Source organism: Neophocaena asiaeorientalis, unplaced genomic scaffold (assembly GCF_003031525.2).
Source record: "Neophocaena asiaeorientalis asiaeorientalis breed wild unplaced genomic scaffold, Neophocaena_asiaeorientalis_V1.1 scaffold348, whole genome shotgun sequence".
Classification (NCBI taxonomy): Eukaryota; Metazoa; Chordata; class Mammalia; order Artiodactyla; family Phocoenidae; genus Neophocaena; species Neophocaena asiaeorientalis.
In genome coordinates this window covers 1,504,698-1,516,588 of record NW_020172672.1, presented here as the reverse complement: position 1 = coordinate 1,516,588, position 11,891 = coordinate 1,504,698, and the positions used below count along the sequence as shown (strand labels likewise).

The window sequence follows — 11,891 nt, the reverse complement described above, 5'->3', positions numbered from 1 at the left end:
CTAATAACAAAAAAAAAAAAAAAAAAAAAAAAAAAAAAAAACAAAAAAAAAAAAAAAAAAAAAAAAAAAAAAAAATCACCAGCAGATGAACAGAGGAGGGGCACCACCTGGTGGCCAGAGTGTGGAGCGTTCCCTCCTCAAAACTTGCCTTCAGTAAACAAAACAATCCTGCCTGCCATCAGCTCTATTAAAGAGCTGAGCATCAGGGAAATCCTCTGATCTCCAAGAACAAAAGGCAAAGTAAATAGAGGGCAATGTTTCCAAATGGAGCCGAGGAACTGAAATCCAAGTTAGAGGCATAAAGGAAATTAGCCAAAAGAAAGCTTGGATTTGCTTGTCATTTCATCCAAATTTAGTAACCATATAGTGATACTGTAATTGTGGAGTGTTGGGTTTTTTAAAAATATTTTCTGCTTTTCTGGGCTTTAAAGTTTTTTTTTTAATTAAAAAAATTTTTTTTTGGCTGCACCGCTCATCATGTGGGATCTTAGTTCCCAGCCAGGGACTGAACCCGCATCCCCTGCGTTAGAAGTGCAGAGTCCCAACCACTGGACCACTAGGGAAGTCCCTATTTGTGGAGTGTTTACCACGTGCCAGCAACATGGGTACACTGTGCTATGCGCTGAACACATTTCCTCTCATTTAATTCTCAGCAACAACCTTATAAGGGAGATACTACTATACCTATTTTATAGTGAACAAAGGGCAGTTCAGAGAGGTTGACTAACTCTCCCAGGATCACACAGCCAGGACACAGACAAGCTGGGAGTTGAACCCAGGTTTGTGGACTCAGAAGCTCATGCTCTCAACCACTGGGTTAGATGCCTGAGGGATATGGCCATTAAACAGGTCCAAAGAAGAACTCATCATATTGGCCCCAAGCTTCTTCCTCTTCCTCCTGCATTCCCCATCCCAGCAAATGGCACTAGCCTCTGCCCATCCAGTTGCCTAAGCCAGCATCCTGAGAGTTTTGACCCCACCCCTAATCACTCTCCAATTTACGATGCTCATAAATATCTTTAACATTTTTCTATTCTGTCTTCACTGCTGCTGCCTCAGTCCAGGCCAGGGCCGTCTCTTGCCTGATTTGATGTTTTCCCAGCAGTCTCTCTCCTTCCCAGCAATCTATAGTCATCTCTCCCATTATAGACTCCATGAAGATAGGGCTCCACCACTATAATCCCAGTGCATAGCACACAGTAGGGAACTCAGCCAATATCTGAATGACTGAAGATAGCCTGGAATCGTTATCTCCATTTCACCAATGTTACGGGCTGAATTGTGTCCCCTCAAAACTCATATATTGCAGTCCTAACCCCCAGGACTTCAGAATGTGACTGGAAATTGGACCTTTAAAGAGGTAATTAAGTTAAAGTGGGGTCATTAGGGTGGGCCCTAATCCAGTATGACTGGAGTCCTCATAAGAAGAGATTAGTCCACAGAAAACACAGACAGAGGGATGACCATGTGAGGACATGGCAAAAAGGCGGTCGTCTACAAGCTGAGGAGAGAGACCTCAGAAGATACCAAATCTGCTGACACCCTGATCTTGGTCTTCTATCCTCCAGAGTGTGAGACAGTAAAGTTCTGTTGTTTAAGCCATCCAGTCTGTGGGATTTTGTATAGCAGCCCAAGCAAACTAATATAGTCAAGAAAGGAAATCATTCTCAGAGAGGTAGAAGGACTTAGCCAACACTGGATGGTAAGTAGTAATAACTAATTAGTAATACACTCAATAGTAATCCGTTAATCACATTCTGTCTTGTGATCACTCTTTTATGTTGTTTACCAACTCTTATAACCGACTGATCTCTTGTATTATTTAACTTCTTGAATATTTGGGTACTGTTACTTCAGCTGGCACCCAGGACCAGGACGGTCTTACCCTTCTCAGTATTCCCAGACTTCCTAGCTCAGCTTGGTGCTTTTTAACAATAACTTTTCAATGCATTCTTTGTTCTGTGTGATTGATTGCCACATTTGGATGGGCAACAAGGAGCCTGGTGGAAGATTTCTGATCCTCAAGAGAAACATGCAAAAAAGGGGCCACCATGTCCAGTAATGGAATATGACTCATCTCTGAATCTCCAAATACAAACAACAGGATGACTGTCTAAGACATCGTGGAAGGCAGTGGTGCACAATGTCTGGTGTTAGAATTTCCATCTTTTAAAAAAGGTGTGTGTGTGTGTGTGTGTGTGTGTGTGTATGTGTGTGTGTTGCCAGATAGTGGGGGGAAAGGCCTGTGGAAACAGGAGCTATACCTTCAGAGTAGCGCCTCTGAAAACAGAAGGGGGCCTAAAGCACTGTGCAGGCAGGTGGCTTCATGTCAGAGACAGACGACCCAGCAAGAGAGGCAGAGACTGAAGACAAGTCTGGCTCCTGAGCAGCAGCCCCTCTTTTGAGTAGACCTATAAACATTTCATAGTCAAATTGCCCAGGGGGCCCCCAGGGCCTGGCCATACTCAGGAATGAGGACACTTCTCCAGTATCATACAAAATGGAATGAGTATGGCCCTTCCCGAAGTGAGAGAAAACCCCACGAGATTAATTGTAGGACTCCCTCTAGATTTCCTTGCTGACGCACTTCCATGGTTTAGTGCAGGTTGGGGTCTCCTGTCCCACAGGACAGTCCTCAAACATGAACATCACCTGCTTAAGACCCTTAACTCTAAAGATTCATCCAAGTGGCCTAATAGCTCAAAATATCTTGACAAGGCCAGTTTCACGGGACATACACTGGGCAAAGTAGCACCAATCAGACCCTGTTCCCTCTTGTTGATGCGTTCAGCAGGAGGGCCCACAATGTACCAGGCCCTAAGCAGTTGTGAGCAGCAACAGACATGGACCTGTCCTCCCATAAGTTATAAGTCCCTGCCACCTACACACCAAGCTGTGTAACTGAGCTGGTGGGCTTTGGGTGACTATTTATCTACAGGTAATTTTTTTCCTTCTTATTTTTTAATTTCCCACTCTGATGAACATATATTATTTCAATAAAGTATGAAAGAGAGCACTTTATGTTTAACAAATATTACCTGTACCTGCTGGCTTGTTTCATAAATTTCTTCTTAAGGCCTTAGTCTCAGGCATTGGGAACGGTTACACTTTACACTGTGTATTACCCTGTGTCTAATCAGGAGACAGAAACCATGCAGTAATTTAAACAGAGGAAGCTTAATATAAAAAGTTACTAAGCTCTGAAAAGGGAGTAAATAAAAAGATATAAAGAGAACGCTCAAAGGTTCCCTAAGGCTGAGGGAGAGTCCTCAAGGAAGGACAACTTGGAAGGGGAGCCCCTGCCTCATTGGAGAGGTTGTGGTTACAGCCCACTGGGTTGCAGAGAAGTCTGGGGCAGAGCTGCTTTGCAGTTGTTGGGCGAACACGAAACAATCGTCATGGGCACAGGTGTCCAGAGGCTGGTGACAGGGAGTAGCGGGACAGTACAGGCTCAAGGCTCAGAGCACATGGTGTCCGCCTCAGGGAGGCATGGCAAAGTGGTTAGCAGGCCTGGGCCAGGGCTGCGAGGTTGCCAAGGGACTGCTCTGAGTATGCAGCTGGAGTAGGGGGGGCTACAGGATAGTCCCACACACCTGCACCACTCACTCTGGAGCAGGAGGGAGAAAAAGCAAAAAGCACAGCACACAGGAACCGAGAAGAGAAGCCTCCTTCCTCCGGCGAGGACCCTGCAGCTCCCTCTGCTGGCAAACCTTAGCACTGTGCTGTCAAGTAGAAAATGCTTATAGACCATTATCCCAGAGCAAGTACTGATGGGTGAACCTGGAGGTATAAGGCAATAAATTCATAGCTGGCACAAGCTGTTATCAGTAATTAGAATAAGGGTTGCCAAGCTTTTTCTATAAAGAGCCTGATAGTAAATATTTTAAGCTTTCTGAGTCATATGATCTGTCAAAACTGTTCAATTCTGTCATTGTTGCATGAAACACAGCATAGACAATAAGTCAACAAATAAGCCTGGTTTGTTCCAATAAAACTTGATTTACAAAAACACCCAGTGGTTTTGACCCACAGATCATCATTTACCAACTCCTGATTTAGAACTTTAGATTGAATCATCTCTGTTCTGTGAATGGGATTACATTGAAAGGAAGGGGGATGAATGCACAAAGCTGAGGTGGGTGGTGGAGACTAAGAAAAAGGAATTTAAATGGAGATAATGTCTATGCTGTATTTTTTTGGTCCAAATTAGATGAGTGCTCTGGAGACTGTGCCCCCCCCCCCCCCCCGCCAAATTCATATGTTGAAACCCTAACCCCCAATGTGATGATGTTTGGAGATGGGGCCTGTGGGAGGTAATTAGGTCATGAGGACGGAGCCCTCATGATGGGATTAGTGCCCTTATAGGAAAAGACAGGAGAGAGCTTGCCCTCCACCGTGTGAAGATACACCAAGATGGTTATCTGGAAACGAGGAAGTGGGTCCTTACCAGACACCGGATCTGCCAGTATCTTAATCTTCCCAGTCTCCAGAATTGTGAGAAATAAATGTTTGTTTTTTAAACCACTCAGTCTATGGTAATTTGTGATAGCAGCCCAAACTGACTAAGACAGTGAGCTATCACATTAAAGGATCTAACGGGGTACTTAATAAATTATCTCTAAGGGTCTTTGCAAGACAAAATAACAGTCCATATTGTGCCTTCTTTTCAGGAAGCTGAGACTCAGAGAGGTTAAGACACTTGCCTCAAATCATAGAGCCTGGCTGGGCCAGATTTTGAATGATTAATCTGTCTGACTCTTAAACGCACCATGTCCACTACCCCACTCGTAAGGGACGGGTGGGTGTTCCCAAACTGGGCTGCTTTAATAAAGTTGGATTTAACACCCTTGATCTTTGGCAGGCTGGGATTCCCGATCTAGAGGAAATCAATGCTTAACCTGTGTGAAGCCCATCTCCTGAAATGTCCAAGGCACGCAGAGATGAGAGGTGAGAGATATCCGACTGTCCAATGGCACCCCATGGATTGCCAAGTCAGTTTTGCTGAATTGGCTGGCTAGGTCACTGTCCTGTTTTAGGTCCCCCTTCCCATGGCCGCTGCTTCCACGACCCTCCCAGATGAAGAATCGTTTCTTAATTAAGGATGGAACATTTGTTGGGTTTTCCCTTAAAATCTTGCAGACACTACAAGTGTCCTTATTCTGATCACCCCTATTAGATGAGCTTTATCAAAATAAATAGTAACAATTTTATCACTGTTTACTGAAATGTGTTGGTCTAGGTACTTCGCATATAGTCTTTCCAGTTCTGACAACAACCCTGAAAGTTACCTAATACTGTCTCTATTTAATGACAAAGATGACATTTACATAGCAGACATCATTAATCCTTGAGGTAGGCAATTTAGTGGGATCTTCTGTAAAGAAGGGAAAACCGAAGTAAAGAGGTTTGAAGAGGTTGACTTGCCCACCCCACTTATCTCCATCTGAATCCACATCTCTCCAGATGTTCAATTTGGTGTAGAAATAGAATACATGGGACCCACTTCAGGGTTAGACAGAGCCAGGTCCAAATCCCAGCCCCATTTCTTACCGGCCATCTGACCAATTGCTCCTTTTCTCTATGGAGAGCAATTCATGGCATTTTTGCATGTCTTGTAAAGGCTTTTATTCTGGACTACTTTTCAAGGATGTTTGCTGCACAAACATCCTTGGAAGACAGAGATAGAGTCTCCCTCCACGTCAGGGGGAAAATTTGTTTTCTCCCAGGATAATAAAGATAATGCCTCCCTCTGGGGCAAAGTTTAAACAGGTTTGCTAGCAGTCCCCTTTAAAAGGCAGGATCTACTAAGCTCAGGGTCACTCAGCTGGGACACAAACCCATTATATGTAAAATATCTATCTCAGCCCACCTCTCCATTGCCCCACGGGACTTGGGGAGCAAGGGGGACCAACAAGAACATAAACCTCATGCTACCTACTGTGCCATGAGTAACAAAGTCCTTTGTTTCTGACCCACGAGTTTCACGTCTTCTGCCGGCATCAATGAACCGGTGGCAGGCTAACTTGTTAGCATGGAAGTAGGATAAAATCTCAAGCCCTTCACAGTCTTTAACACTCTCATCCAAATGTCAAAAGAGTCAGTAACTCTCACTTTCTCATCTCCCACTGCACCGCGGCCTCCTGTGGTTTGGGATCAGCTCCTAGGACAATACTGAAACTATTTTTGCCGATGTCTCCAAAGACCCTCTCACTGTCAGTTTCAGTGGGTATTTGATTCTGGCAAAATCTTTCTGGACCTCTGCAGCCTTAACACTAGGGGCACACCCTCCTTCTGAAGTGCTCTACCATTAGATTCCACGAGACCACACTTGCCTGCCTATCCTTATTCGTCCTTTTCACGGGCTCCTCTTCCTTTAGCAGCCCCGTCAATGTCCTGCCCACCTCCCTACTGCTCCGCCTGCCCTCCCTGGATGATCTCACCTCCCACCAGACCCAGGCCTCCTACTGCTGTTCCCCCTCAGGTCCCAATCCTTCCTGCCTTGGGTTACTGTAGTGTCCAGCTAACTGGGTTTTCTGCCCCCCTTTGGCCCTCCTATAGCCCTCACCCCATGGTTGCCAGAGTAATGTTCCTAAAGTATAAGCCAAATCATGTCATTTCCCTGCTTTAGGCCTTTCACTTGCTCCTCCCTGCCTATCTGACAATGTCAAGTTTATTAAGGACAGAGTTCACAGTGCTCTCTAAATGTTATGTCCCACCCACGCTCCAACTCCCTCCCTTAAACATTCCTTCCATCTGTCTGCTGTGGCCACTACCACTCAAACTGGAAGAGGTGGGGAGGAGGTATCTCAAAATAGCACTCATTAACTGGTACTGACTGGTTTTAATTTGTACTGTCTGGAACCAGGAAGTCCTAAAATGTTGCATTAAACAGTAGTGTGTTTGGTTGGTTTTTCTTTAAAAAATAAAGTCATGGTTTGGATCAGGAGCCAGAGTTCTACCAAATTATTGCTATCAACTTTGCTTCTCAGGGTCGCCTTGAGAAGGAATGAGCTATTCCTTCATTCTACCTAGTTAAGGTGCTGCTAGAACAGGGTTTGTTGATGAGAGAGAATATATATACATCTCCCCCCCCACACACACACAACTTCTCCTTTGCCCTATAAGCAAGGAAATCAACACCCTTGAGCGTCCACCAGGAGGCGCCGGTGGGGGGGGGCCGTCGAAAGACCTGCGGTACCTTCACGATTGGAGAGGCGGCGGTGGATGCCGCAGCGATGGAAGCCGGCTTGTTTCCTTTTTTAAGAATCAGTGTGAGGGAAGGGAGCAGAGCTGCGTTATTTTAGGGAGACCTTGTCGCACTCCCCCTCCCGCGGGTAGGTAGCGTCTGGGGTGTGCGCGGGCCCCATGGAGAGACGCTGGCGTTGGCTGCGGTGGCAGCTGGGGCTCCTATCGCGGCTGCGGCCGGCAGTAATCCGACCCTGCCGACGCAGGGACTGAAGAGGCGCAAGCGAAAGCGGCAAGCTGCGAACAAAAGCCCGCCGCGCGGGACGTGCGGTAAGCTAACCGGCCGGGGGACCCGGGAGCTGACGGGCTCGCTGAGCTCCAGTAGCCCAGCTGGATACGGTGGGGGGACTCGGAGGACATCTGGGGGCAGGTGTCCGAGCCTAGACTGAGGTGGATGGCGCTTTTAGCATGGACTTAGAGAGGATTAGGTGCATCCGGGAGGACCCAAGCTCCTTCACCATCCCAGGCAAACACCCGGTGGGGGGGACGGGGGAAGGCGGGCACAGCTCCTAGCAAGCCCTGTCCAAGAGGCAAGAGCAAGAATCGATCACCCGTCCCAGGGAGGTCTTTTCGGACTGAGATATTTCTCTGCGCCCTTCCGTCACCCCTGGGCCCCGCGCCTGGGTCTCCTTTGCAAATGGAAATCAACCATAAACTTCTTCCCTAGGCAAATGGGGTCTTCACAGCAGTGCACTCTGGGGATGAACAGACCTCTTCCTTTTTGTTCCTGCAAAGCTGCATCCCCGGTCGCCCGCCTAAGCTACAAACAAATACGCTAATCCTCCCGGGAATCCTCCAGAGCCTCTCTGGTCTGCTACTGCCTGCTCCTCGATCTTTTCATTTTAACTCGCAACAGGGAGGAGATGCATCTAACGGGCCAGACGCCCAGGGGAGCCTGGCCACAGGCCTCCGCCCAGCACTCCGGCGCTGAGGGAGACTGAGGCTGCTCTCTGTGCACCCTCCCGCCCGCTGGGGTTTCAGGGCATCGGTATTATGATTTACATTCCACCGGGCCTCTGAGCCTAATCCCAAAGCGGATTAAGTTTGGGGGGGGGGCGGTGAATATGAACGGGGAGGGGGAAACTGCTTTCAAATGTATTCTTCGATGTCCTCCCTTGTCATCCGCAGAGCCTCCACAAAGGGACAGGGCTCAGCCATGGTGGATCCCGTGCCTGAAGAGGAGAAGGCGGGAGCCGAGCCGGGAGGCTCCGGAGGGGACGAAGCCGCCGCGTCCGTGCCCCCTGACTCCCAGGGCGCCCCGCAGCCCGCGGCGACTTCGGCCTCGGCCTCCGCCGCGGCGCCCCGTAAGGCTGAAGTCCCGTGCGCAGCAGAAGGCGGGCGGCGGGAGCAGTCCCCGCTGTTGCACCTCGACCTCTTCAACTTCGACTGTCCGGAGGCCGAGGGCAGCCGCTACGTGCTGACCAGTCCCCGCTCGCTAGAGGCCTGCGCCCGCTGCGCCGTTAAACCTGTGGAGCTGCTGCCACGGGCCCTGGCGGACCTGGTGCGCGAGGCCCCCGGCCGCTCTATGCGAGTGGCCACTGGCCTCTACGAGGCTTACGAGGCGGAGCGGAGCGCCAAGCTGCAGCAGTGCCGGGCAGAGCGCGAGCGCATCGTGCGCGAGGAGAAGCGGCGCCTCTTCACGCCTTTGGGCCCCGCGGCCGCCGCGGCCTCGGTCCCTACTGCGGGCAGCAGCAGTAGCTGCAGCAGCGCCAGCCTCCCGGCCTCGCCCGCACCGCGCGCCGCCCGCAAGGCCTCCTCCAGCCCGGCCCCGGCCCGGCCCCAACCTACGCCCGCGCGGTCGCGGGCAGGAAGGAAGAGCCACTCACTAGACTCCCTGTCCCGCCGGCGGGAGGGCGCACTGAGCTCCGAGTCAGGCGCGTCGTCGTCGTCCTACAGCGGTGAGAGCCTGCGGGAGCTGCACTGGCCGCCGCGGGCCTCGGCCAGGAACAGCTGCCCGGCGGGGTCGGCGTCCTCTGCTCCCAACCCTCTGGGCCGCCCATCCGCCCTGGCCCTGGTTCCCCTCACCGGTCGCAGCTTCAGCCTCGGCGACCTGAGCCACTCGCCACAGATGGCTCAGCACGTGGAACGCATCGTGCGCCAAGTGCGAGCCGAGCGGGGTCTGCGCGCGGTGCCGGAGCGCGACCGGAAGATCGCGGCGCTGATGCTGGCGCGGCACCAGGAGGAGCGCCTGTTGCTGGAGCAGCGCGCCGCGGCCCACGGCCAGTGGGAGCAGCAGCGCGTCCGCGCCGAGCAGCGGCGGGAGCGCGAGGAGCGCGAGAAGCAGCGCGCCCTGGAGCAGGGCCGCCGAGCCTGGGCCGCGCAGGTGGAAGAGAGGCGCGGCCGCCGGGGCCGCGAGGAGCGCGAGGAGGCGCGGCGGCGGCAGCGGCAGTGCGAGCGCAGCGAGGAGCGGCGGCGGGAGCTGGCCGAGCGCCAGGGACTGCTGCGGCGGGAGCGGGCGGAGCGCACGGCCCGGGAGGACCGACTCCGCAAGCTGCAGCAGGAACAGAACCTGAAGCAGCGGGAGGAGGGGCTGCAGGAAGTGCGCGAGCGGGCCGAGCAGGTGCGCAGGGAGCGCGCTCAGCGCGCGGCCCGCGCCAAGCAGAGTCAGGAGGGCCAGTTGCAGCGAGAGAAGCGGGAGCTAAGCCGGGCGGAGAGGGCGCGCCACGAGGCGTTGCTGCAAGGCCGGGCCCGGCTGGAGCGCCAGGAGCGCGAGGGCCTGCGGAGCTCCCTGGAGGCCAGCTTGGGCCGCGCGCAGGAGAACTACGAGCAGTTGGTGGAGCAGCGCACCCGGGAGCTACGCGAGCGGGCCCGGCGGGAGGAGCTGCAGGGCCGGCGGGCCAAGGAGGCGGCCGAGCGCAAAGACCGGGAGCATCAGGCACACCTGGAGGCTCTGGCCCGGGTGGGCGAGCGGCGGCTGCAGCACGCGGCGCAGGCGGCCGAGGAGGCGGTGCAGCAGAAGGCGCGGCGCGTGGGCCAGAGCCGGATGGAGAAGGAGCGGGCCCAGCGGGCCAACAAGGAGAAGGTGGAGAGGGACGAAGACTGCCGCCGGCGGGAGCTGCTCCAAGCCATCGGTCGCAAGCTGGAGCGCAGCGAGCAGCTGTCTCGGGACCGGCGCAGCGCGCTGGAGAGCGCCCGCTCCACAGCCCGGGCCTCCTTCCACGTGCGCGAGAAGGTACGCCAGGAGACCAACACGCGCTCCTTCGATCGCATGGTTCGCGAGGCCCAGCTGCACGCCAGCCTGGACCGTAAATGACCGCCGCCGTGCGCTGGCCGGAGCGCCACGCTCAGCCCCGCGGGGCCTCTTTTGGCCATTTTGACCGGACCGTGGGAGTCCCCAGTCTGGGCGCGGCACCGCAGCGTCGCCAGGCTTCTGACCGATGAGGCAATGAGAGAACCGACGTGTGAGACCTTTCAGTCCGCCGCCTTTGTTTTTAAAAACTGACTTCGTTTGGAAATGACATAGCACAGTCTTTGACCACATCCAACCTTGGTGGCTCCCGCATCGCACCGGTCCTTGCCAAGTTTCCCATTCTGTCTGTTGAGTTGGAAAAGAAAAGAGCTGGGAGAAGGGCTGGGTCGAGGCTGGGGGAGGGGAGGGCAAGGAGACAGTGCAGAGGTGACTGCCCTCTCCTGCAGTAGTCACCCCAGGCATCTTTCACATACTGGTGTCTGAGGCGACTGCGGGAACTGCAGTGGAGGAGGCATCTCCTTGGCTCCCCTCCGTCTTTTAACATATGGCAAGTTGCACAAAGCTCGGAGGCCTTGCAGAAAAGCACAGCTCTTCCAAGGTATTAGGCCACACTCAAGCGACCCAAAAGCTATTGATTTTTGTGAGCTAGACTTTTAATCTGCCTAAATTCTGGTCTTACTTCTGATAGGTTTTCCCTTGATTCCGCTAGGTTTTCTAGTTAGACAATCATCTGCAGATAACGATCAGTTTGGGGTTTTTCCCCCTCTTTCTCCCAAGTGACACAAGAAATCAGTTGGTTTGGTGATGCTGTTTAGCTTTAGTGGGAGCCCCCAGCCCCTCGGGGGAGGCGGATTCCTTAGGCAGCAGTGTTTCCCCCGATTGAGCTTTCCTGCAGGGTATTTTCAGGGGAGGCAGTGTCTGATGGCCACCTCCCAATGTGGAGCCCACTCCTCGCAGACAGCAGCCATGCCTTAAGAAGCAGAGCTACCTTATGTGCCTGCCCAGGCCAATTCTGCCTCAGTCTCCAGCCCTGGATGCAGTCCCAAGAGTGGGCCCCAGAGAGTCTGGGGTGTCGGATTCCCTCTGTGAAGGAGTCATCACAACTGCTCTGAGGGCAATTACTTTACTGTGGTGGCAGAAGAGCTGGAATTGCCTCTTTGCTGTAAGGGTCGTGCTCACTACGGTTGGCAGTGTATCTTCCTCTCCTCTCCTTCCCCACGTGAGGAAAAAGAGAATCTCCCTCTGACATTCCTGCGTCCCTCTCCCCTATAACTGAGAGTATTTAGTCAATCTATCTGTGCCTCACCTTTCCTACTGGCCAGATGGGGCCATCAGTACTCTTCTCCTGGTACCTCAAGATCTCCCGGATCCAAAGCACCGCCTCGGTATTATTTGTTGGTCTTCTTTGTGCCTTTCTTGACCTGGAGTTGGGAGGCAGGAGGGCTGCTCTTGGCCT

The 11,891-nt window shown here is 52.8% G+C and overlaps 1 protein-coding gene across 1 annotated transcript; it reads left to right on the top strand.

Annotated features, from left to right (window-relative positions):
- Window positions 1–8,401: 8,401 nt before the first annotated feature.
- Window positions 8,402–10,498, top strand: CCDC177 (coiled-coil domain containing 177). The gene has a single exon (XM_024739594.1). The coding sequence runs from the start codon at window positions 8,402–8,404 to the stop codon at window positions 10,496–10,498; it is 2,097 nt and encodes a 698-aa protein (XP_024595362.1).
- The last annotated feature ends 1,393 nt before the right edge of the window (window positions 10,499–11,891 follow it).